Raw genomic sequence first — 27,975 nt, 5'->3', positions numbered from 1 at the left:
CCAAATGTACCACTTCCTGTTTTGACCAGGACTTCAATGGGTACATGGCATTCTGGAACCTTTTTTTTTTTTTTTGTTACCTGGCTGACTGGCACTTTTCTTCAAAGGTTTTAAACAAGTTTATATGGTAAATCTGTACGTCCCTTCTGCTACCCGCCTGTTGAACCTTGTAATTGACTGGTCCCATTGTCTGTATGATCTCACAAGGGCCCCGCCATTGAGCATACAACTTACTTTCTGTCGTGGGTACAAGCACTAGAACCTTGTCTCCAGGTGTAAAGGACCGGTCAACTGTGGTGACGGCATAACTCTGTTTCTGATGTTGTAGAGCCTTTTCCATGTGTTGGTTCAGGAGTGGCACAATCTGCCTTAGACGGCCATATAACTGGGCCACAAACTGAATGATGTTAGGGTCCTGGCACGGTTGTTCTTCCCACCCGTCTTTTAATAAATCCAGAATCCCTCTGGCCTGTCTCTAGAGATGTGCAGGCTCGGATTTACCCGGATCTCAAAACGGGATCTTATTGGCTATATGCTGTTACATGTTTTTGCTCCAAAACATGTGACAGCTGGATAGCCAATAAGATCCCGTTTTGAGATCCGGGTAAATCCGAGCCAGCACATCTGTACCTGTCTCCCATAGAGGAGCTCAATAGGACTAAACCCTGTAGAGCAGTGTTTTTCAACCAGTGTGCCGTGGCACACTAGTGTGCCTTGAGCTGTTCTCAAGTGTGCCCCCAGATCTAGAGATGCCCAAACCCATTTACAGTCACCACCAGTTCAAATGTTATTTACTGGTCTCTTCTTTTCATGTAAAGGGCCAATGTATTTTATTTTTGTTACCTGTGGGGACCAGCGTGATTGTTTTTAATGTGGGGGCCAATAGGTTTGTTTTTTTCCTGTGGTGGCCAATGTGTTTTGCCCTGTGGGAATCTCATGGTGTGCCTTGGCAATTTTAAAGTCCTATTTAGTGTGCCGCAAGGTAAAAAGGTTGAAAATCACTGCTGTAGAGGATTGCGGTACCTCTATGACCGCAAACATCAAATAAGGTAAGAGCTAATCCCAGTCTCATTTTTTGGGGGATACTGCCCTCTTTATCATTTGTTTAAGCTGAGGTGGTAATCCTGTCTACCTTTAACAACCGCCATAAATCCTCCATACATTTGGGGGAAAAAAAAAGATGTACAGTACCTTGGTCCGTTAAGACCTCCTTCGGTATTCCCAGGCAGTATACAGGATTAGCAGCTCTTTGTAAAAAGTGCCAGATTTCATATTACACAAGGGTATTGCCTCCGGATATCTGGTGGCATAATCCACTACCACTAGTATGTATTGGTGCCCTTGAACGGATTTTTCACCAATCAGATCCATACCAATTCACTCAAACGGCAAATAAATGATAGGGAGGGGGAACAGCTGAGTTTTTGATCCTTTCTCCCGGTCTCCCGGGAATATATTGGATCCTCCCGGCTTTAGCCTGCCTGTCAAAAAAAAACAGTGACTGCGCAAGTCACAAAGTGCAGTGGCTGACGGTGACCTCTCGGCTGTCCTATTAAATGCCGGCCGGGGTTCTGTAGGACAGGACGTGGTCACCGTCATAGCCCTGGCAGCACAGCGACAGCATGGGGCAGACGCGGGAGCAGCAGAGGGCAGCGCTGCAGACATGGTAAGCTAGCGGCTTGCTGCTTCGGTGCTTCCCTCCCTCTGCTCCCCTCCCTCTGCTCCCCGCTGTTTTCTTTAATAGGGTTAATAAGGCTCAGGCTGTCTCCCCCCCCCCCCCCCCCCAGGCTGTCTCTCTCCCCCCCTCACTACACCCCCTCCCCACTGCCTTATAACATTTTAATGAGGGTGCAGGAGGAGAGGAACATTTATTTTTATAAAGCTGTAGTAGCGTGGAGGGAGGGAAGAAGGAAGGATTTCAAATTTGCAAAATGTAGCGCTAAAGTACACTCTGAAATGTAGTTTGGATAGCTCCGCCCATGGCCCGCCCCATTTACATGCCATAAATGGGGTGGGGCTATTCAAATTACATTTGAGAGCTCCCACGCCCCCTATTTCCTGTAACAAGCTGCTCTCTCCCGTAAAGCCCAGCTGAGAAGTCGGCAAGTATGCCGTATACTGACACAAGGCCTGACTCATAGGCTGGAGCCTGTCACCGTATACTGACACAGGGCCTGACCCAGAGGCTGGAGCCTGTGACTGTATACGGACACATGGCCTGACTCAGAGGCTGGCGCCTGTCACCATATACTGACACAAGGCCTGACTCAGAGGCTGGTGCCTATCACCATATACTGACACAAGGCCTGACTCAGAGGCTGGAGCCTGTCACCGTGTACTGATACAAGGCCTGCATACTTACCTCCTTTTGAAAACTAGTTTTAGGGAGATTATAGTTGGTAGTAGAATTTTGCAAAGGGGGGCACTGTATTGAGGGGACGTGTCATGCTCCACCCAAAGGGCGTGTCTAGTTCCATATATGGAGAGATTGTGAGAAGAGATTGTGAATGTGGCACCTAGAAGCGTGGGTGTGCACTGCTACATCCGAGAGTAATCTTTTCAAATGACTTATATCTAAATGTAGATGAGCCCCAAAGCAGTTAGTAAGAGATACTATACTTGGTAAAGTGCTGGTAAATGGTGCTGATGATTCGGTGTAAATGTAACTGTCTCTCATTCTATTTTTCCCCCAAAAACAACTGTAACAGTGTAATGTGGGCTAGGTGAAATGAGGGAGATTTCAGAAGGGACATAATGCTCTCTATCTGGATTTCCATGTTAACAGATGATTGGGGTCACGTGTGTTGAATTATGTAATTTATAATAAGGCTTGTGCCACACATAGCGGTGCAGCGGGTCCTGCTCCTCTGCAGCTGCCCACAAATTAGCGGCCGGATTTCGGGAAGAACACACACACATGTACAGATGGAGCCGGTGTAAACTTTGCAGGGGCTGGCGTTTCTACTGCCAGTCGTCGGAAGGGGGCGCGCGCGCACGAGATGGAACTCCCCTCGGGTCCCCTCCTCCCCGTTCCAACGCCTGCCCCCACCTCCCCGCACCCCCCCTAACCCTGTCCGTCTCCCTGAAGCGGAGACGGGCAGGGTCCTGCCGCCTAGCCGCCTAGAGACGAGGGCGGTCTTGCGAGAGCCGGGCAAAGAAGTTTTGGCTCCACCTGTAGGTGTTCACACAGTGTGGCTGTGCTGCACTTTGCTTTCCATAAAATCCGGTCGGCAGTGACTGGATCCTGTTCTGCAGGATCCGGCCACCCCGCTGTATGTGACCCCCTTCCTCCTTGTGGCCCAACGGGACCCTCTTGGCCACCATGTGATGTGTGGCCCCGCAGCGTCGCTATTGCCTGGCCAAATAGACAGTGCAGGCAAGAATATTTTGAGTAGATGCAGCAGGCTTCTCCTGGGGATAGTCGCCGGCTTATCTATGGCAGCGATGTCACGAATTTGACTATGCAAAATCGCTGAGTTAAAATCGCCCCGGTGTGCACACCCCATAACAGAGCAATTAGAGAAGGAAAATTACTATATAAACGGCTAAATCCTCCTCACTAGGGTGGCCAATCCCAGGATCGGGATCGGAGGGATCCCGGGATTTGGCCCCAAAATGTCCAGGATTTCCATCCCGGGACTGGAGATACTCCAATCCCGGTATTTCGGGATAGACTGCGCATGCGCAGTCTAATGCCAGGCAGAGTCTGAGCACTCGCTCAGATGCTGCCCGGCTGTCCCCAACCCGGCGCGTGGCCTGCACAGCGTTATTAGGTCACAGGTCACGCTGCGGGCTGTAGCACTACACCCCCCAGCGTCGGAACCCGCTCGCCGTCGGGCATCCCCCAGCCGCCTGCCTTCTCGCCGAAGCCGACTGCCGCCTGCTTCCCCCGCTCACCAAAAGTAAGTGTGTGGCCCCGGCACCTGCTTGCCACTAGGCCACCCACGTCATACCCGCCGCTTGTCTCCGCACCGCTGTCACCTGACCCCCTCCCCAAAAGTCAGTCAGTGTGGGGGGCACAGGGGCTATTTTCTTTTAGGCATGCCAATCCCGGGAATCCTGGGATTGTGAATTTTTCAATCCTGATTCCCGGGATTGAAAAAATGCCCGGGATTGGCATCCCTACTCCTCACCTTTTTGAGGTGAAGTACCACTAGAGGCTAATTGACGGACCAAATTACTCCTGAACAGAGAGTGAAACCAAAATATGTTTCAAACTTCCTGGACATGGACAGAGGGAGCTGTGAAGAGATTGGTGGTAGGAGCAGATAGGAGGGACTAAGCCGTCATTTTGATGGGCTTTTAACTAGTGATGACAATGATTGGACGGTGTATTGAGGACCTATGGAATGTATGGGAAGAGAATGTCAAACTCATCGGAGAGATCCAGGAGAACTGGCTGTGTGTATTACTTACAGTAGGTGCCCAAAGTTTTTTTACAATGAAAAGGAGGACACAAATAAATTGAAGAGAAATATTGTAAATAAAAGACACAAGGAGCAAACCTAAATAGACCAGCAGGATGGGCAGTGGTGGAACTAGTGACTTAAAGGCCCATGTGTAGGACATAGAAATTTGGGGGCATGGCCTGATGGCAAGGGCGTGTCCTACAAACCCAAGAGCCCTGAGCTGTCTCTTACCTCCTCCTCAGAGACTGGGCCTGAGCGTGCTGCGCAGCTAGCTGGAGTCTGGACTCGGAGACACGGGGTGCTGCTGCGAGAGGGCGTGCACAGCAGCTTCCACGTGGCTGTTATATTATGGCCACGTACAGAGCTTCTGCGCACCTGCAGAAGCTACTGTTTTAGCCCAAGAAAGGAACAGCACTGCATGATCAGAGAAGTCTGATCGCGGAAACCGCCACCGCCACCGCCGCACCCATGTTATTAACCCCTTCCCGACATTTGACGTATATATACGTCATGGCCGGGATGTACTTCCCGACACATGACGTATATATACGTCATGGCTTCAAACTGTCACTGCGTCTAGAGACGCAGTGACAGAGGGACGATGTCTGCTGTCCCTGACAGCAGACATGTCCCTGCATGCCCAGGGGGGGCACGATGCCGCCCCCCCGTCGGCGATCGCTGTGATTGGCTGTTCAGTGTGAACAGCCAATTACAGCGTTTTCTGTGTCACCGGCGAATAACGTTCGCCGGTGACACAGGGATCGGAGGTGATTGGTGCTGTAAAGTACAGCACCAATCACCGCGGGGTGTAAGGGTGACACTGGTGTCACCCCACCTCACCCCGCCCGCCCCCAAAGGTCGTGATTGGTTCGTCGGACCGACGAACCAATCACAGCCATGGAGGGGGGTTTAAACTAACGGTGACTGCACTGCAGACGCCATTCCGGTCTGGAATTGCGTGCAGTGCGGTCACCGTGCCTAGCTGCCGCAGTATACTGACCTGAACCTTACAAAATACTTACCTGATCACTGCCTGGATCTTGCTACTTCTTGCTTCTTGCTGTGACTTCCTGTGCTGTGTTGTGCTGCTGCAGTGTCATCGAGTATAGATAGAGAGATAGAGAGAGAGAGAGATAGAGAGAGATAGAGAGGGCTAGTGACAGAGAGTGCTATATTTTGTGCTGCTGCAGTGTGATAAAGTTATAGATAGAGAGATAGAGAGAGATAGAGAGAGAGAGATAGAGAGATAGTGACAGATTGTGCTATATATTTTTTATATAACTGACTGCTGCCCCCCCTTTTGTGCTGATCAGTATAAATTAACTGATCAGCAACTTTTTGGGGGTGCAGGGTTTTATTTTTATATAAATACCTGTCAGTGCTGCTGCTGCAGTGTCATAGAGTGATAGATAGTGAGAGATAGAGAGATAGAGAGAGATAGAGAGAGATAGTGACAGAGAGTGCTATATTTTGTGTCTGCTGTCCCCCTTTTGTGCACCCCCAGCAACTTTTTGGGGGTGCAGGGGTTATTTTTTATATATATTACTGTCAGTGCTGCTGCTGCAGTGTCATAGAGTGATAGATAGTGAGAGATAGAGAGATAGAGAGAGATAGAGAGAGATAGAGAGTGCTATATTTTGTGTCTGCTGCCCCCGCCTTTTGTGCTGATCACTATATCTGAGGTGATCAGCAACTTTTTGGGGGTGCAGAGTTTTTTTTTTTTATATATACCAGTCAGTTGCTGCCAGTTGCACTGTCAGTTGCACCAAAGGTTGTGCACCTGCTGCCCCTCACTGGTAATCAGTGTCGCATCAGTGATCACCTTTTTTTTTTTTGAGGGTGCTGTGGGGTCTTTTTTTAATTATTTTTTTTACACACACTGTGATTTTGTGGGTGTCCTGTGGCCACTGTGCGCTGATTAGTGACGTACATCACTGATCAGCTTTTTCGGCACAGGGTTGATCTATTTTTTTTTTTTTTTTGATCAAATTCCTGTTGCCTTTGAGCGCTGTTCAGTGACGGACGTTACTGACCAACATCTGTGCTCAATTTTTGGCGCAGGACCTTTTTTTTTTTTTTTTTTAACCCCTTCAATTTTTTTTTTTTTAACCCCTTCAATTTTTTTTTTTTTATTGGGATCAAATTCCTGTATAAAGTATTTTTTTTTTTCTGCACTACATACACACTAAACACTACATACCCCCCTGGGTTGAAATAAAGTTTGTACCCCCCCCCCTACACTATACACGTGTTGAAACATTTCACTACCAGAAACACAAAAATAAAAATGGCATCCCAAATGTCATCCCAAATGTCATCCCAGTCATCCAGAAGAATGTATTCAGCGGAGGAGGCATATGCCATGCTTGCCTCTGACTGACACAGCCAGTGAGGCAAGCGGGGAATTTGAAGGATTCGTCTTAAGCTCCTCTTCCTCCTCTGGTGATGAGGGACCCCCTCAAAGACGCCCCCGTAGAGCAGCTGAGACCCCCCCCCCAATAATTGATCTCGTATGGACCCCACCACCAGACAATTTTGAGCCCCAGGTTCCTGAGTTTTTGGCCATGCCAGGAATCCAATTTGATTCCACAGGTCTCAGAGAAATTGACTTTTTCAAATTATTTTTCTCTGATGATTTTATAAATTTAATGGTGGACCAAACTAATTTATATGCCCAGCAGTTTATTGCTCAAAACCCCACGTCATCATTTGCTAGGTGGACCCCTGTAGATGCAGTAGAGATGATGACGTTTTGGGGTCTGGTGTTTCATATGGGCATAGTAAAAAAGCCAGAAATTAGGCAATATTGGAGTACAGATGTTCTGTACAGCACCCCATTTTACCGTATGGCCATGACTCGGGCTCGTTTTGAGATGATCCTTAAATTTTTGCATTACAATGATAATGCACAGTGCCCACCCAGAGATGATCCCACCTTTGACCGGCTATTCAAAGTCAGGCCGGTCATTGATCATTTCAGTGCCAAATTTGAAGAGATGTACATCCCTGAAAAATTTATTTGTATCGACGAGTCCCTTATACATTTTAAAGGAAGGGTTAAATTCCGCCAGTACCTTCCCAGTAAGAGGGCAAGGTATGGCATAAAAATGTATAAGCTGTGTGAAAGCACCTCAGGGTACACCCACAGGTTTAGGGTATATGAAGGGAAGGATTCAAGAATTGAACCGCCAGAATGCCCCCCCTCCCTCGTAGGTGTTAGTGGAAAAATTGTCTGGGATTTAGTGCACCCCTTCCTGGATAAAGGTTATCACCTCTATGTGGATAACTTTTACACTAGCATCCCCCTGTTTAAGGCCCTTGGTTCAAGAGGTACAGCAGCTTGCGGTACTGTGCGTAAGAACCAAAGAGGCCTCCCAAAAACGCACATTGCCCAAGTAATGAGAAGGGGTGAAAGCAGGGGAATATGCACCGAAAATATGTTGTTGGTCAAATATAAGGACAAGAGGGATGTCCTTATACTGACAACAATTCATGGAGACAGTACCACCTCCGTCCCTGTACGAGGTACCAGTACCCACACTTCAAAACCTAATTGTATCCTGGATTACAATAGGTACATGGGCGGAGTGGATCTTTCAGATCAGGTACTGAAGCCGTACAGTGCCCTGCGGAAAACAAAAATCTGGTACAAGAAGCTGGCCGTGTATATCATCCAGATGGCACTGTATAACGCTTACGTGCTATTCCGTTCTACCAGCCAGAGGGGGACATTTATGCACTTTCAAGAGGAAGTCATAAAGGGCCTAATATTTGGGAACCAGCAGGCAGAGGGCCCCAGTACTTCTAGTACTGGCCCCCGTATTGTACCAGGGCAGCATTTTCCTAACGAAATCCCCTCCACTGCAAGAAAGGGCAGGACACAAAAAAGGTGCAAAGTTTGCTATAAAAAGGGAATAAGAAAGGAAACTATTTTCCACTGTGAAACTTGCCCCGACAAACCCGGCCTATGTATAAAGGAGTGTTTTAAAATATACCACACATCTATGGATTATTAGGTTCATCATTTCACCGTGCTTCGGGGGTCTTGCTAATGCCACATAGCACCCACCATTCATTCCACCACAATCTGAGCTGCAAAATCCAAAAATCACTCCTTCCCTTCTGAGTCCTGCCATGCACCCAACTGGTATTTTTTGGTCACATATGAGGCATTGCCATACTCGGGAGAAATTGGGGCACAGATTTTGGGGTGCTTTTTCTCCTTCATACCTTCTGAAAATGAAAAATTTTGAGCCAGAACTGCATTTTTGTGTAAAAAATGTAATTTTTCATTTGCACAGCCCAGTTGTATCAAAATTGGTGAAACCCCTGGGGGTTTCAAATGTACTCTATACCCCTAGATGAATTCCCTGAGGGGTGTAGTTTGCAAAATGGGGTCACTGTTGGGGGGCTTCCACTGTATTGGTGCTTTGGGGGTCTTGCTAATGCGACATAGCACCCACTAACATTCCACCAGAATCTGTGCTGCAAAATCCAAATATCACTCCTTCCCTTCTGAGTCCTGGCACTTTTTGGTCACACATGAGGCATTGCCGTACTCGGGAGAAATTGGGGCACAGATTTTGGGGTGCTTTTTCTCCTTCATACCTTCTGAAAATGAAAAATTTTGAGCCAGAACTGCATTTTTGTGTAAAAAATGTAATTTTTCATTTTCACTGCCCAGTTGTATCAAAATTGGTGAAACCCCTGGGGGTTTGAAATGTACACTATACCCCTAGATGAATTCCCTGAGGGGTGTAGTTTGCAAAATGGGGTCACTTGTGGGGGGTTTCCACTGTATTGGTGCTTTGGGGGTCTTGCTAATGCGACATAGCACCCACCAACATTCCACCAGAATCTGTGCTGCAAAATCCAAATATCACTCCTTTCCTTCTGAGTCCTGGCACTTTTTGGTCACACATGAGGCATTGCCGTACTCGGGAGAAATTGGGGCACAGATTTTGGGGTGCTTTTTCTCCTTCATACCTTCTGAAAATGAAAAATTTTGAGCCAGAACTGCATTTTTGTGTAAAAAAATGTAATTTTTCATTTTCACTGCCCAGTTGTATCAAAATTGGTGAAACCCCTGGGGGTTTGAAATGTACACTATACCCCTAGATGAATTCCCTGAGGGGTGTAGTTTGCAAAATGGGGTCACTTGTGGGGGGTTTCCACTGTATTGGTGCTTTGGGGGTCTTGCTAATGCGACATAGCACCCACCAACATTCCACCAGAATCTGTGCTGCAAAATCCAAATATCACTCCTTTCCTTCTGAGTCCTGGCACTTTTTGGTCACACATGAGGCATTGCCGTACTCGGGAGAAATTGGGGCACAGATTTTGGGGTGCTTTTTCTCCTTCATACCTTCTGAAAATGAAAAATTTTGAGCCAGAACTGCATTTTTGTGTAAAAAAATGTAATTTTTCATTTTCACTGCCCAGTTGTATCAAAATTGGTGAAACCCCTTGAGGTTTGAAATGTACACTATACCCCTAGATGAATTCCCTGAGGGGTGTAGTTTGCAAAATGGGGTCACTTGTGGGGGGGTTCCACTGTATTGGTGCTTGGGGGGTCTTGCTAATGCGACATAGCACCCACCAACATTCCACCAGAATCTGAGATGCAAAATCCAAAAATCAATCCTCCCCTTCTGAGTCCTGCCATGCACCCAAATGGTATTTTTTGGTCACATGTGAGACATTGCCGTACTCGGGAGAAATTGGGGCATAGATTTTGGGGTGCTTTTTCTCCTTCATTCCTTGTGAAAATGAAAAATTTTGAGCCAGAACTGCATTTTTGTGTAAAAAATGTAATTTTTCATTTGCATAGCCCAGTTGTATCAAAATTGGTGAAACCCCTGGGGGTTTGAAATGTACACTATACCCCTAGATGAATTCCCTGAGGGGTGTAGTTTGCAAAATGGGGTCACTTGTGGGGGGGTTCCACTGTATTGGTGCTTGGGGGGTCTTGCTAATGCGACATAGCACCCACCAACATTCCACCAGAATCTGAGCTGCAAAATCCAAAAATCACTCCTTCCCTTCTGAGTCCTGCCATGCACCCAAATGGTATTTTTTGGTCACATGTGAGGCATTGCCGTACTCGGGAGAAATTGGGGCACAGATTTTGGGGTGCTTTGTCTCCTTCATTCCTTGTGAAAATGAAAAATTTTGAGCCAGAACTGCATTTTTGTGTAAAAAATTTAATTTTTCATTTTCACTGCCCAGTTGTACCACAATTGGTGAAACCCCTGGGGGTTTGAAATGTACACTATACCCCTAGATGAATTCCCTGAGGGGTGTAGTTTGCAAAATGGGGTCACTTGTGGGGGGGTTCCTAAATTTTAGCATCTTATGGTGCCTAAAAAATAATCTCATAAAAAGGAGGCTCCAAAATCAAGTAGGTGCTCCTTCTATTATGAAGCCTGTGGTTTGGTCAACGTGCACACTAGGGCCACATATAGGATATTTATGAAAACAAAAGAATTGGGGGAATCAATTTTTAGTCACATTTCTCTAGTAAAATCTACTGTGTTCCTTAGAAAAATGTATTAAAATTGCAAATCTGCAAAAAAAATGAAATTTTGAAATTTCACCTACACTTTGTTTTAATTCCTGTGAAACACCTAAAGGGTTAACAAACTTCCAAAATGCTGTTTTGAATACTGTGAGGGGTGCAGTTTTTGAAATGGCATCATTTATGGGGGTGTCTCACATACAAGTCCCTCAAAGTCACATCAGAACTGAACTGGTCCCTAAAAAAAATCAGTGTTTGAAATTTTCTTGAAAATTTGAGAATTTGCTATTCATATTGTAAGCCTCCTAGTGTCCAAAAAAATTAAAAGGAAGTTGAAATAATGATGGAAACATAAAGTAGACATATGGTCTATGTTAGTTATTAACTATTTTGAGTGGTATGATTATTTGTCTCACAAGCAGAAAATTTAACATTTTGCAAATTGCTAAATTTTCCATTTTTTTACGACATTTTGGTATTTTTCACAAAAAAAACACAGATCGTATCGACCAAAATTTACCACTAATTTGAAGTACAATGTGTCACGAAAAAACAATCTCAAAATCACTGGGATAAGTAAAAGCAAAAAAAAAGTTATCCCCACTTAAGTGATACATGTCAGATTTGAAAAAAAGGGCTCTGTCAGGAAGGCAAAAACTGGCTCTGTCAGGAAGGGGTTAAGGGCAATAAAGGAGGACATAAAGGTGGCCACTTTTCCATGTAGGACAGAACTTACAAAAGAAAGAATGTCCTCACTAATGGAGAATGGTTGGTCACCTTAGTATTACACACTAGATCTAGCAGTGAGCAGATCACTGACCACTTCAGCCAGTTTGGGTCAGAATAGGAGCAATCACTGTTTGCTTTAATGAAAGAGATTTTACTTAAGGTTGGGAGGAGAACCACTTATGTAATATGTAAGGGTGTAGGCTGAAGAAGGAGGTAGTAGAGTAGGAATACTACAAGAGCGTAGGTGCTTCATCTTCATTTGAGAAATCAACTGAAGAGTAGGTGGCAAAGGGATGGGGAAAGGAACTGAGCAGGTTGCTAGCCAAGGAAGAGCCTACAATTCAAGTATGATGTCATCAATCTTGTCTTTAAAATAGGAACCAGGAACTTGGGCACTGTTGGTAGCAAGTAGGTTTGGGGTAGGCTGGATTTTGGAGTTAGTAGCCTGAGCAGGTACAAGAGATCAGAAGTGTGTGCGTGTTTGGCAGTATCCAGGGCATTCTGATAAGATCAGTAGAGAACATGATGTTTGACCAAGACGTTCTACATTACAAGAAACATTTGGTAGATGCAGGGACGGATATTCTGGAGCCCCTAGGTAACTGCTTAATGGCAGAGCTGGCCCTGGGTTGTATTACGTTAGTTTGCCATGGTGGACATCACAGCTGGAGCCACTTTATCAGGGGCTGTTTCTATAGCTTGGTGGAGATGTGGAACAGCAATACCAGGAGAAGAATATGTAGAAATTGGGGAGAGAAGTTGTTGAGATAATATTTCTGTGGGTATGAGGTAGATTTAAACATCAGAATGGTTTAAGCGATGGAGGAGAGTTTGGAGGTGATCAGGTAATGACAAAAAACAGTGCTAAGGCCATCAGAAACTTAGTATGGTCTAGAGAAGAACAAGTCAGTGACCATGCCATTGTATGGAGGAGTAGATCCACTGAGAGTGTGGTTTGGAAGCACGGGGAGAATGTGTACTATCAATGGGGATGTTAAAATAACTCATGGCAATGGTTGGGATGTCAGAGGGTGAGACATGAGGAAGCCAGGAAAATAAATTGTTGGCATAGTCCATAAGTACTATAGATCACAGTAATGCGCAGAGAGAATGGGCTGAGAATCCTGATCACGTGTCACATGTAAATGTGAGTGATGGACAGAACTATGTCAAATGCGGGGAGTAGGGTGACCAACTCATCCCTTTAATCCGGAACACATATTAATTACACAGGTTCTGTGGCAGTTTAAAACCAGGAGAAATGGAGTCTTGAGGTGTGGCAGTTTAAAACCAGGTGAAAGCCAGCCACAGAACATGTGTAATTAATATGTGTCCCGGATTAAAGGGATGAGTTGGTCACCCTAGCAGGGAGATAAATCCAATTCCCCATAATTTACTGTTTCCAACCTGGAGATGGGTTAAGTAGAGACCTCCGTGTGTAAATCTGGGCATTCACTCAGAGCCCCTAGATCGCTACGACTGCACTATAGATATATTGGATCCGGAACCTTGGCTGATATCGCATGCAATGAAAAACAACTGCATGCGATCCTGCTGCCCGGGAAGCTGCTTGACTGTTTTAGGGGGTCAAATGTGACTTCTCCCCTTGAGAAGTCGCAGTAGTGTATGGGGCCTTAAGGGCTGCAGGTGAGGCAGTGTCTGATTGTGTCTGCCATGTCTATGTTGTTGCCAGAAGGTTGAGGTTGTTAGAACAGGAGGTCACTGGACTCATTGAAAGATGACAGCATTCACACATAACAATGCACATGATATGCCCTGTAACTTTCTGGAAACTTCATTCATAGTCAATAAAATATAAGCAGCGTACATGAAGTGAAACGCTCTGATCCAATGATTCAGGGAAATGGAGGGGAAACATGGCAGAGGAAGTACTGGTTCTTACCCCCTCACATTGCAATGCTGAAAACATCACTAGTTACTAAATCCTCACAAGTATACCCAGGTTATGTGCTGCTGCTGCGGCAGATGATGAGCGGAGACGTCTGTATGACCAGATGTATTAATCCTGGTGAAGTACTAAAGTGGCTAGTGATAAAACAGCAGCCAATCAGTTCCTAACTGTCATTTTTCAAACCCAGCCTGTAACTTGACAGGTCGAAGCTGATTGGCAGCTTATCACCTTTCACTTTATCACTTCACCATACATCTGCCCACTCACAGATGCAAATAGTGGTGAGAACGTGTCCGCATCTGTCTTCCTGTGAAATTGGTCATCTTAGCGAGGCAGCTAGGCGGCAGCGATGCAGGTGCACAGAATCACCCCTTCTGGTGGCATTGCCCTGGGTGAGCAGATTTAGCTCCATGAGAATCTGAGCTGTGTGTGTGGGCCAGAGCAGCTCATGGCTGGGATGCTCTAACATCCCCAGCCCCGCTTTGCCGGCATTCACCGGCTACCGCATCCATAATAATCGCATATGCACTAACATGTGTGTTTATTCACAGAAAGGACAGCTCTTGCGATAAGAGCTGTCCTTTACAATGCTGCATCATCCCTGGACTTCCGGGTCTGGTACCCGGTAGTCCCTCTGCGCATGTGCTGAGGCTGCACCCAGTGCCATTTACACCCAAACTGGCTGCTGTCAGTGTCTGTCTCACTCTCTGCTATTGTTGGCCACGCTGGAGCCTGGCACTGCATCTATCAGCACCATGGCAACAAGCATTTCACTCCCCTGTGGCAATGAGCATGTAATCCCCCATGGCATCGAGCATAAAGGCTGTGTTATCAAGCATGAAGCCCCTGACATTCAGCAAGAAACCTATAGCAATTAACATGTATGTAAGCGGCACTTTTGTGGCATAATATGTAATAGCCATTATGGTGTGTGGTATAATATGTAATGGGCATCATGGTGTGTGGCATAATGTGTAATGGGTATCATGGTGTGTGGCATAATGTGTAATGGGCATCATGGTGTGTGGCATAATGTGTAATGGGCATCATGGTGTGTGGCATAATGTGTAATGGGTATCATGGTGTGTGGCATAATGTGTAATGGGCATTACGGTGTGTGACGTAATGTGTAAGTGGCATTACGGTGTGCAAAATCAAGAACAGAACTGAAGCAAAGGTTAAAAACCCATGATAAGCCAGGTCAAGGGGCAGGGCTGAGGGTGGGCCAGTGTCTGGGAATCTCTCAACACAAAAAGGTGGTGACCCTAACCTAGCCTGAAAGTTGCAGCGAATGGCATAAAATCAAAGGGCGGCTTGGGTCCCCGTTTGCAGACATATGAACATATGCATTAACCCCATGGATCACCATATTAGCATGAGGCAGTAAGTCAGGCTTCCCCAGCTGCTCACACATTCTAGGGACAGGTACCTATGCTCATTATAGCTGCCTGAATACATTATACGCACTGTGTCTTGTTTCCAGGATCATATGCTCTGATTTACTTCTTACGTCATATTTAGAAAGCAGTTCTTCAAATAAAAATAAGTTTAGGATAATTGTTTTCATTAGGTTATGCTGGGATGTGTGGTTCCCTCTAGTGTACATACAAAGGATCTTTATATACTGTATAGTGAAACCCCTCTGTATTATATACACAGCAAGCAGGCAGGATGGGTGATAAATCTGGTATATCCAGCTGTTGCAGCAGTGGTGATACTCAGCGTCAGTGTATGAAGCAGTATGTGTGTGCGCACTTTGGGTGGGTGCAGTCTCTTGTTGTCTGTTATGTCTTCTGCCTAGTTTGGTCAATTCCAGATCTGTCAATGTTTAGGTTGGCAGAAGGAAGAGGGAGAGAGAGGAGAGTATGTTTAGTATCACTACTACATCATCATTCCAGCCTGCTGGTCTCTCTCTGCTATTCCTCTATTGTCTCTGCTGTATATCAACCTGCTCAATGCCTTTATTCTGCTATTCCAGTGGCTCTCTGTCACTACATCCCAGCCTGATGTTCTCACGTCTATTCCTCTAATGTTCCTGCTGTTCTCTCTGTTATTCTGCTAATGTTACAGCTGTACTGTATATCTACCTCACTGACTTCATGCTACTATTCCCACACAGCTCCAGTCCTGTACTCAGCATAACCACACTTATAACACTACACCTCTCTCCTGCCTGGTATCTTTCTCTGCTATTCCTGTTGTCACTGCATACCCACAGATCTAACGCTACACCACCTATCTCATCCCTGTAGCTTCAGCTACTATTCCTGTTATTACACTGTAATCACTGCTCTGACACTACACCTCCACCCTGCTCTGTAGCTCCTGCTACTATTCCTGTCATTACATCGTAATCACTGCTCTGACACTACACCTCCACCCTGCTCTGTAGCTCCTGCTACTATTCCTGTCATTACACCGTAACCACTGGTCTTACACTGCACCTCCACCCTGCCCTGTAACTCCCACTACTATTCCTGTTATTACACTGTAATCACTGCTCTGACACACACTGCACCACCACCCTGCCCTGTAGCTCCCACTACTATTCCTGTTATTACACTATAATCACTGCTCTGACACTGCAGCACCACCCTGCCCTGTAACTCCCACTACTATTCCTGTTATTACACTATAATCACTGCTTTGACACTGCACCACCACCACCCTGCCCTGTAGCTCCCACTACTATTCCTGTTATTACACTGTAATCACTGCTCTGACACTGCACCTCCACCCTGCCCTGTAGCTCCTGCTACTATTCCTATTACACTGTAATCACTGCTCTGACACTGCACCTCCACCCTGCCCTGTAGCTCCTGCTACTATTCCTATTACACTGTAATCACTGCTCTGACACTGCACCTCCACCCTGCCCTGTAGCTCCCGCTAATATTCCTGTTATTGCACAGTAATCAATGCTCTAACACTGCACCACCACCCTGCCCTGTAGCTCCCACTACTATTTCTGTCTTTACACCATGACCACTGCTCTGACACTGCACCACCACCCTGCCCTGTAGCTCCCACTACTATTTCTGTCTTTACACCATGACCACTGCTCTGACACTGCACCACCACCCTGCCCTGTAGCTCCTGCTACTATTCCTATTATTACACTGTAATCACTGCTCTGACACTACACCTCCATCCTGCCCTGTAGCTCCCGCTACCTACGCAACATCTCACGCATCAGACCATTCCTCTCCACTGACGCGGCCAAAATTCTCATTCACTCTCTTGTCATCTCCCGCCTTGACTACTGCAACATCCTTCTCTCTGGGCTACCTCTCACCCGCCTCGCACCTCTCCAATCCATTCTTAACGCTGCTGCTAGGCTCATCTTCCTCTCCCGCCGCTCTACCTCCGCCTCCCCCCTCTGTCTATCTCTTCACTGGCTCCCCATTCCTTTCCGAGTTCTCTTTAAACTCCTCACCACCACCTACAAGGCTCTCTCCTCCTCCACAGCTCCCTACCTCTCTTCACTGATCTCTATCCATACTCCCTCCCGTCCTCTTCGCTCCATCGCTGACCGCCGACTGACCTCTCACCTAATCACCTCCTCCCACTCCCGTGTCCAAGATTTCTCTCGCGCTGCCCCCCTGCACTGGAACAACCTCCCGCCACCCATCAGGCTATCTGATTCCCTTACCTCCTTTAAGCGCTCCCTCAAAACCCACTTTTTCGACTAGCCTATCCCTCCTCCTAACCTCTTTTGATCCTCCTATCCTGCCTCCGTTCCTACTTATCCTATTGTATTTCGTTCGTCCACCCACCTATTTTTAGTATGTTAACTCTTATGAGCAGGGCCCTCCTTCTTCACGTACTCACCCTACCTCATTACCTCACCTGTGCTCCTGTCCTGTTCTTCCCTTCCTCTAATTCATCTTCAGTCTCCTTGACAATCTTGACACCTACTTCTGAACTGATGCTGATTTTAGTTCTACCAGCTATACCCCTATTCATACTGTATTTTTCGAAACACCCTGTACGTTACCTTGTAATTTGTTTTTTTTGTTTGCTATGTACGGCGCTGCGGACACTTTGCGGCGCCTTATAAATAAACGTACTACTACTACTACTACTACTACTACTACTACTTTTCCTGTTATTGCACCGAAACCACTGCTCTGACACTGCACCACCACCCTGCCCTGTAATTCCGGCTACTATTCCTATCATTACACTGTAATCACTGCTCTGACACTGCATCACCACCGTTATTATACCATAATCACTGCTCTGACACTGTTTCAAAACCCTGCCCTGTAGATCCCGCTACTATTCCTGTTATTACACTGTAATCACTGCACCTCCACACTGCCCTGTATCTCCAGCTGCTATTCCTGTTATTACACCGTAATCACTGCTCTGACACTGCACCACCACCCTTCCCTGCATGTCCCGCTACTATTCCTGTTATTACACCGTAATCACCGCACCTCCACATTACCATGTATCTCCCTCTGCTATTCCTGTTATTACACTGTAATCACTGCTCTGTCACTGCACCTCCACACTGCCCTGTATCTTCAGCTGCTATTCCTGTTATTACACTGTAATCACTGCTCTGACACTGCACCACCACCCTCCCCTGTAGTTTCCGCTACTATTCCTGTAATTCCACCGTAATCACAGCTCTGACACTGCACCACCACCATGCCCTGTAGCTCCCGCTGCTATTCCTGTTATTACACTGTAATCACTGCACCTCCACCCTGCCCTGCCGCAGATACTGCACTGCACAAACACATGTAGCTGCCAGTCTAACTACAATGTCAGGGAACAGTCCAAGGATTTCCAGAGGAGTCCTTTTATTATAGCCAGTGACCACTGATGATGGGCACTGTAGTCCTCCAGTGATGTGTGTGCTATAGTTACTTGGAAAAGATTTCAGAATATTGGCATGTTCCTAAGGCTTACACGTGACGACATGTCTATATACAGAACACCTTTGGCAATGCCCTAGTGAGGTTTCCTGTCACTGGGATTCATTCAGGGATTAGATTTATATAATATTGTGTTCTATTAATATCCAGTCTGACACAACAATACAAGAGGCTACGGGTCCTATAGGTGCTGCTGTGTGGTCCTATCAGCCTGGCATGCTGTGAATGTCGGGAAGCCTGCCTGGTAATTTCTCACATAGCTGCGTCCTTAGTTCATGCTGAGATTTATTGGGTCATTGTTCTCTATATAAGCCTCACAGACACCAGAATTATGCCCTTAGGCTGGAATTTATCCCCCTCCATCTCTCTCCACCCACACATTCTTCTACACCCCCTACAATTCTCTCTTCCCCATGCCTCCTGGCGTTGTATCTGAACGTTATGCACATACAGAGATTACATTGAACATTCTCCTTACCCCAGGATGTGCAATCAGTCACATGACCTGGTCCCCAATACAGGTGTTCAGCCGGAACACATCACATGACCTGGCATCCAACACAGGTGTAAAACCTGAATAAGTCACATGATCTGGCCTCCAACACAGGTGTACAACCAAAACACATAAAATGACCTGGCCTCCAACACAGGTGTTTAGTCCGAACACGTCACATGACCTGGCCTCCAACACAGGTGTTCAGCCCGAACACGTCACATGACCTGGCCTCCAACACAGGTGTTCAGCCCGAACACGTCACATGACCTGGCCTCCAACACAGGTGTTCAGCCCGAACACGTCACATGACCTGGCCTCCAACACAGGTGTTCAGCCCGAACACGTCACATGACCTGGCCTCCAACACAGGTGTTCAGCCCGAACACGTCACATGACCTGGCCTCCAACACAGGTGTTCAGCCCGAACACGTCACATGACCTGGCCTCCAACACAGGTGTTCAGCCCGAACACGTCACATGACCTGGCCTCCAACACAGGTGTTCAGCCCGAACACGTCACATGACCTGGCCTCCAACACAAATGTGCAGCCAGGACATGTCCAATGACCTGATATCAAACACAGTTGGAGCCAAAAACAAGTCACATAACTTGACATCCAACACAGGTACACATAACCGTAACATTGTTGCAGGTACCATGAATGGAGCAGGTAACAGGGACATTGCTGTGAGGGGAGAGGATGACCTGTTGCTATTGTACCGTCTCTAGTACAGCAGGTGGACGGACAACTGTATGGGATTATTCATTTCTAACCTAGATAATTTCAGTAACAAATTATGTTCACCTAAAATCATAATACTACAAGTTACTGTTGAAACTTTAGAAACACACGGTTGATGCCATTTGACATTATGCTGACCTTCCTTAGCAACATCTGTAACCATAGGAACAAAAGGAGTAAATCAGACTTGATCGCGCGTCTGCGAATTCGCTTAGCGGCCAATCATTGCATGCATATGGCCCTCAGTGTAACAATTTGTGTGTGCACGAAGACGATGGCTGTGCTACCATACGTTTTTGGTTGCTGAGGATGGAGGTAGGACTTTAGGTCTTATTCTGGTTCATTCCTTCGGATACGTGTACGCACGCCTCTGACCGGTTGAACCGCGCACACACACGGTGAGCAAAGTCACGCCTACAAGGCCACCGATTCCGTTTGGACGGACCAACACACAAAGGGGAGTGGCGAGCGAATGCATGTACGCTCCCGTTTGCGCACAGCACTTACAATGTTTGCACGGACTTCCATCGTAACCTCCAGCATCCGGACAACCGACCGAACGCCCTCTGATAAGTTTTTTCACATCACAGCACGATTCCGCACGGAACTCATGCTCTTACCCATTACCCAAAGTGTATGTTGTTTATTGCATTCAATTAACTAATAGCCTACCTTAATTGCAATTAAAATTAACCCTCACTTTGGGGCTTCCTCCCCCCCCCTGACCGCAGCGTTTAGATAATCTGATTTGCCGATCTCTGGGAGGGGGCGGGGCTAAAGTGTCATAATCGTGTCATTTAGCCCCACCCCCCTCCGCGGAGATAGGCAACTGTCATTTTCCAGCATGGGGCAGGGCTTAAAGGTCCCGCTACGGAAGCATATTGAGTTGGGAGGTATGGAATATGCTACAGAAGCATATTCCATACCTCCCAACTCAATATGCTTCCGTAGCGGGACCTTGGCGCATTCCGCAGGCGCGTGTCCAACATTTCCTTTGTTTTTTGCCACGACTGCTGCTCAGCCAGCGGGGACATCAAACTGCCCCCGCCCCCTCCGCCGTGGGACACTGCTGGCCCCGGGCAGGACTTGGAAAACACGGGACGTTCCTGCGGAAAGCGGGACAGGTAGGAGGTAGCTGTCCACATGTGGGTGTAACTGGGTGCCCGCATGTAGGCTGTATTCTGTGTATTATGGCACATTGGCGTGCTATGGGCATGTAGGGTGTAGTCAGATCATGCTAATACTATGACAGGGAAAGATGGGATGTGTACTTTCGGCTGCACTGCCCCTACTATAGGGGATGGCGACTGCCCATCAGTTTGCTGGTCATTCCCAGTCCAGGTCCCAGAACTTTGCAGTAGATGAGATGACCAGCTAATAAATGGGGGTGTGGCCAGACCACGCTGTGTCGGGTGCTGTGTTAGGCCTGAGTTCTGGTACTTTATAAAGCCCCCTTCCTGGGTTCTCCTACCTTCAATGCACATGGCAATTCACAAAATAAGAGAAGGGCATGTGATGTCCCCTATAGGGATATGGAGGAGTCCCCAGCAGTGTGCACACAGGAGTATATTTACTAAGATGGGAGGAGTTCTTTGGAAGATGGGATGTCCAATAGCAACCAATCCGATTCTATCTTTTATCTTCTAGAAGGTGCTAATAAATAAAAAGTAGTATCTGATTGGTTTCTATGGGCAACCTCCCACATTCCATAGAACTCCCATTTTAATACATTTATCCCACAGTGTCCAAATTTTGGTGATGGATGCTGGGAAAATGGACATTATTATTTACCAGGTGCTTTCTCTGCTTTCAGCTGGCTTCAAAGTACGATCCCCAGCGGGAGGCAGAGCTCAGAGAATGGATAGAGAGCACCACCGGGAGGAACATCGGGGTCAAGTTCATGGAATCGCTGAAAGATGGCGTCATCCTGTGCGAGTGAGTAGAGGGCAGCGCCAGGGCCACAACGGACAGGGCCTGTGTACACTGTGGCTGCAATAGCGGCAGCTGCCTCACACAAGGTCTTGCAATTACATTACAGAAATGTAAAAGCTTCGCTGTACAGCGGATTGCTCACATCGTTAGGGTAGTCCCGTGCCTGCGCGGCCTAGCTGCTAAGGCCTGACCAAATGGTTCGGATACACCTGTGTTGTCCAGACCACGTTCCCTGCAATGTTGCCTGCAGTCGCAGTTTCCGGAATACGACCACAGTTTAAGGGGTTGCGCATCTGGGCTGCCGTGTGCTCGCATATGCAGATTAGCGATAACTGCCTGATAGCAATTTTCACTAACCTGTGGCCCATACGGAATTAGGCATTACGTCTGCGGCCTCTTCCTGTGCCTCAGAGAAGTGGACATCTCTTGCTAACTATGGACCAGATGTATCAAGCTTCAAAAAGTGATAAACAACCAGCTCATACCTGCCATTTTTCAAACCCAGCCTATAACATGACAGGCAGGAGCTGATTGGCTTGCTCTTTACTCTCCATTTTATCAGTTTTGAAGCTTGATACATCTGGGCCTATTCTTGTGATGTACAAAAGGAGGCTGTGTGGTCTTCCTGCGCAACTTGACAGGAGGCCGCAGCCACTTCCTGTGCTGAGCGAGAGGAGGCCGCAGCCACTTCCTGTGCTGAGCGAGAGGAGGCCGCAGCCACTTCCTGTGCTGAGCGAGAGGAGGCCGCAGCCACTTCCTGTGCTGAGCGAGAGGAGGCCGCAGCCACTTCCTGTGCTGAGCGAGAGGAGGCCGCAGCCACTTCCTGTGCTGAGCGAGAGGAGGCCGCAGCCACTTCCTGTGCTGAGCGAGAGGAGGCCGCAGCCACTTCCTGTGCTGAGCGAGAGGAGGCCGCATCTCATATGGCTATATTGTGGATGAATAACATTTTCAGCTTTCTTCTGATATTATGGATGGAGCTTAGATAGCAGTCTCCTATGGCCTTAATCTAAGTTCCTCCAGGGAGGGGAAGCGGTCATCTATTAGAATGAACTTAGGTCTACAGTCATTAGGTCAACCCCACTAGGTCAACTGGCAGGAAGGTCGACCTGACTTCAGGTCGACATGGGCCAAGGTCGACATGACTTAAGGTCAAATTTGCATAAAGGTCGACATGATGAATGTCGACTGGTCATAAGGTCGACATGGGGTTTTTCACTGTTTTTTGTAGCTGACATGTGCCGACAGGCGGTATTTCATGCCCTACCATCCACTAGGGCGTGGAGGAGGTTATTAAAGCTGTGGCGAGCGAAGCAAGCCACCGTGCCCGATGCATTGCGAGCGATGCGAGGGTCCGATTCTCATTGCCAACTGTGTCCATGTCGACATTTGGATAAAAAAAAACAGTGAAAAACCCATGTCGACCTTATGACCAGTCGACCTTCATGCAAATTCGACCTTAAGTCATGTCGACCTTGGCCCATGTCGACCTTAAATCAGGTCAACCTTCCAGCCAGTCGACCTAGTGGGGTAGACCTAATGACTGTAGACCTAAGTTCATTCTGACAGATGTACCGATTCCCCAGGGAGAGGGTGCCTGTGCATGCAGGTGGGTGACTTTGGTGATGCCAGTCCTGTGTATGAAAACATAACATCACTCTACTTCCACAGATTAATTAACAAGCTGCAGCCTGGGTCCGTCAGGAAGATCAATGAGTCTACACAAAACTGGCATCAGGTAAGTGGCATAGTCCTACATAGTCCATACAGACAGGTCCCCAAAGTGCCACATATCCCCATCCTCAATACCAACAGGTTCCTGAGGTATCATATCCCCCCTCCCTCCCCAATACAGACAGGTTCCTGAGGTGTCATACCCCCCCTCCCCAATACATACAGGTACCTGAGGTATCATATTCCCCCTCCCCAATACATACAGGTACCTGAGGTGTCAAATTCCCCCTCCCCAACACAGACAGGTTCCTGAGGTATCGTATCCCCCCTCCCTCCCCAATACAGACAGGTTCCTGAGGTATCGTATCCCCCCTCCCTCCCCAATACAGAGAGGTTCCTGAGGTGTCATACCCCCCCTCCCCAATACAGACAGGTACCTGAGGTGTCAAATTCCCCCTCCCCAACACAGACACGTTCCTGAGGTGTCAAATCCCCCTCCCCAATACAGACAGGTTCCTGAGGTGTCATATATCCACCTCTTAAATACAGACAGGTTCCTGAGGTGTCACATATCCCCCTCCCCAATACAGACAGGTTCCTGAGGTGTTCTATCCCCCCACCCCCCCAATACACACAGATTCCGGAGGTGTCATATCCCCATCCCCAATACAGACAGGTTCCTGAGGTGTCCTATCCCCCCCCCCCCAATACACACAGGTTCCTGAGGTGTCACATATCCCCCTCCCCAATACAGACAGGTTCCTGAGGTGTTCTATCCCCCCCCCCCCCAATACACACAGATTCCTGAGGTGTCATATCCCCATCCCCAATACAGACAGGTTCCTGAGGTGTCCTATCCCCCCCCCCCCCCCCAATACACACAGGTTCCTGAGGTGTCATATCCCCCTCTCCCCAATACAGAGAGGTTCTTGAGGTGCCTTACCCCCCCCTCCTCCTCAATACAGAGAGGTTCTTGAGGTGTCATATCCCCCCCTCCCTCCCCAATACAAACAGGTTCCTGAGGTGTCATATCACCCCTCCCCAATACAGACAGGTCCTCAGGAACCTGCCTGTATTGAGAGGGTGGGGGGGGGGGGGGGGGGGGGGGGGGGGAGTATGACACCTCAGGAACCTGTCTGTAGCGGGGAGGGGGATATGGCAGACAGGTTCCTGAGGGGTCATATCCCCCCTCCCCAATACAGACAGGTCCCGAATATGTCACATCTCCCCCTCCCCCCAATACAGACAAGTTCCTGAACGGTCATATCCCCCTCCCAAATACAGACTGGTCCCTTACACAAGCAGTCATATTTCTCATTGTCCATCTTTCGATTTCTGCAGCTGGAAAACATTGGAAACTTCATCAAGGCAACCACAGCGTACGGCGTCAAACAACATGATCTATTTGAGGCAAACGACCTGTTTGAGAACACCAACCACTCTCAAGTCCAGTCTACACTTTTGACGCTTGCCAGCGTGGTAAGTCACGGTAGACTCCGCCGTACTCTCACACTCATCTACGCGCATAACAAGAACTTATTAGGTGACTGAGCACTGACCCACCTACCACATCCAATGTGCCGCTGCTTAAAGGGATACTCAAACCTTATGTTGCACAAAACAAGAACTAAATTACAAGCAGCACTAATTTCCATGAGTGCTGCTTTTTATTTATTTCTGCGTGCATAACACTCAGGGCAAAATTTACAGAGAAGGCCAATCACTGCCGATCCGCAGTACGTACGGGAATGAATGGGATCAGTGGAAAATACGGCCTGAAAACCCAGCTAATTTTCTAAGCTGAGGATTCTCAGGATTTCTATTTTCCCAATGGTGAACTCATTTGTATTTGGCTGCCGAGTTTCCCAGCAGCCAAATACGGATGAGTCTGAAGCATTGCACAGATCAGTCAGATCCATGTGAAGCTTTTCTGTGTTAAAATACACAGCCGGTCCTGGTTAGGGATGGCTATCGACCATCGATGTTTCGAAATCATCTATGGCTCATGGCTGATGTTGAATACTTTTTCCATCGATGGGGGAGAACCAGATGGTTTCCCTCCATTAATGGAATAGCAAAACAATGTTTTTTTTTTCCCCAAAGTGCCGGGACACTGAGCATAGCTCCGCCCCTGACACCCACGAAGCCCCGCCCCTGTGTTTTGATTGGCCCACAGGACAATCAATCAAACACAATGGATGATCATCGATATGCAAAATAATCGATGGTCATCCATTGCATAGTTAAGCACTATTGATGAAAAGTTGCAGAATTGCCATCGATACATGTTGTGGGTTCCCCTGTATTTCAGAAACCTGCCCCAAGCTCTTGGACCAGTCCTGGTTACAAAAATACGGGGACAAGAAGACGAGGAGTTCCCCGTATTTTTATAACCAGCACCGGTTTCCAACATCCATACAGACTTACCCATCTTGAGCATGTAGGTTCGGTTCACTTCTCCAGTAGAAATCTAATGGGTACCAGTGAAAAAAAAAAATTATACTCACCAACTCCAGCTTAGATCGTGTCCTTTTCTATCCAAAGTAGGCATCCACAGGGTTAAAAAAAAAAACGCAAAATAACCCGAACCAGCGGACTGAGGAGCTACTGGAGAAGGGAACCAAACCTACTTTTAAAAATGTCAAATCAGCCGAATTCATCTGATTGTAATTTTGACGATTCCTGGCTATAATTAAGATCAAATGGGTATAAAATTAGTGCATTGGTACCCATTCAATCTTAGTAAATTTCCCTCTCAGAATAAAGGGCATCTCAGTTTCTCAAGTCTGTATCATTATTTAAAATCCCCCCTTTCAGCCGATAAAACATTTTGGTCTTTAAAAAACATCTATAATATATATTAAGTGATATTTCAACTAATGGCCACACCAACGTCACATTTTACATGTGTCACTTTGTAGAATACATTATGGGCCAACTAATAGGGTGTGAGAATCAGAACGTGAGAGATTTTGGGAGAGTTTTTTCCATTTTTTTGAAAAGCAAAACGAACCAGGTTATTCAGTGTAAATAATGAAGCTCTCCCAAATCTCTCACTTTCTGATTCTCACACCCTATTACACTTGTACAGTGTGCACCTAGTCAGGGCTGCCATCAGGAATTTTGGGGCCTGGGACTCATTTCCAGTCTGGGCCCAGGGCCCCCCCTTCCTCCCTCTCCTCCTCACTTGACTTACCATAACTCCTGCTTCCCCATCTCCTCCTTCCTTCTCCTCTGAGCTGCATCCCGGAGTGCAGGCTTCTTAACTCAGGATGCCGGCGGCCAATTAAAATGCTGCACTGGATAATGAGCCAATCAGAGCTCTGATTGGCTGCCGGTACGCAAGCTCTGATTGGCTCAAAAGCCGGTGCAGCATTTTAATTGGCCACCGGCGTCCTGGGTTGAATAAGGCTGCGCTCCAGGACCGGATTTGTTCTGCGCACTGAGCACAGCGCAGCAGAGGTAGGTCGGGGAGGGGTTTGCGGTGGGCAAAACAAGCTGCCGGGGCCCTTCTGGAGGCCAGGGCTCGGGACTGCTGTACCCACAGCACCCCTCTATTGGCGGCCCTGCACCTATTTATGGTCTCCTCTATAGTGCAACAAAGAGGCCCAAATTGGCTCCCATCAAAAAGCATAGGATGGGAGAGAGGACAACAAGGCCCTTCAGGGACAATGGGGCACACACTGGGCGGACCATCTAGATGCCCTGATGTAAATAACATTTTGTTATACTTTTGAAGAGAAAATAAATCACATACTTGTGCCAAAAATCTATTCTCTGCTGAGAGATTTTCAGTTGTTATCCTGTGCCACCTTGTGGTTCATTATAGTACTGCACAAGAACTGAGGCAATGGTTCACGCTGAGATATTATTTATTTACAGCTGCTTATATAGTGCAGCATATTCCAGTGCGCTTTACAATTGGAAACAATAGCGATTAAACAAACTGGGTAGAAACAAACAGACACAGAGGTAGGAGGGCCCTGCTCGCAAGCTTACAATCTATAGATTAAAGTGTACTATAAATAAATGCTTCAACCATACCACCCAACTGTCCTGTTTACCGTGGGAATGTCCCGCCCGGGGTCAGCAATGTCCCGCGGCTGGGGGGAGGGGTGATATGCAGTTGGGAGTCCCCACTGCCACCCGCTTTTCAGCGGTGAATAGACGCTGTACGCATGCATCTATTCCCCACAGGCAGAAGGGCAGCCGTGGCAAAATGGGGGCGTGGCCTCACTCGAGTTATGATATTTCAAGGCCATGCCCCTCATCATAAGGCCACACTCCCAAAAGTTCAGCTGCGACGTGTACAAAGGTCTCGCTAGTCCACCAATGAAAGTTGGGAGGTATGCTTTAACTATGAACACACACACACACACAGTATATAGTTATTTTGGGTCCCGAAAAAAGTCAACATGGACATGGTATCAGTGACGCGCTGTGTGTGCCAGGCTTCGGGCACAGTGCCACGCTGCAATCGGTACACTATTATATTATTCATCCAGGCCCCTCGGACGGTAGGGTATAAAACACCGCCGGCTAGCACAAGTCGGCTAAAAAAACAACTCAATGTCAACCTTTTGACTGTCGATCTTCCCATTGTCAAACTAATGCGTGTGTCAAACTTCTGACCCTGTCGACCTAATGTATGTGGATCTTCATAGTGTCGTCCTAGTG

The 27,975-nt window shown here is 47.4% G+C and overlaps 1 protein-coding gene across 1 annotated transcript in view; it reads left to right on the top strand.

Annotated features, from left to right (window-relative positions):
• Positions 1–27,975, top strand: part of CNN1 (calponin 1) — a 54,841-nt gene that overhangs the window by 17,606 nt on the left and 9,260 nt on the right. Inside the window, exons 2-4 of the mRNA XM_083185200.1 lie at positions 21,509–21,630; positions 23,296–23,362; positions 24,640–24,777. Coding sequence (XP_083041326.1) covers positions 21,509–21,630; positions 23,296–23,362; positions 24,640–24,777 — 327 coding nt within the window. The remainder of the gene's footprint in view (positions 1–21,508; positions 21,631–23,295; positions 23,363–24,639; positions 24,778–27,975) is intronic.

This window comes from Crinia signifera, chromosome 4 (genome assembly GCF_055691185.1).
Source record: "Crinia signifera chromosome 4, ASM5569118v1, whole genome shotgun sequence".
In the NCBI taxonomy this organism is placed as follows: Eukaryota; Metazoa; Chordata; class Amphibia; order Anura; family Myobatrachidae; genus Crinia; species Crinia signifera.
Note: the sequence above shows the minus strand (reverse complement) of the source record. Positions and strands in the feature narration are given on the sequence as shown.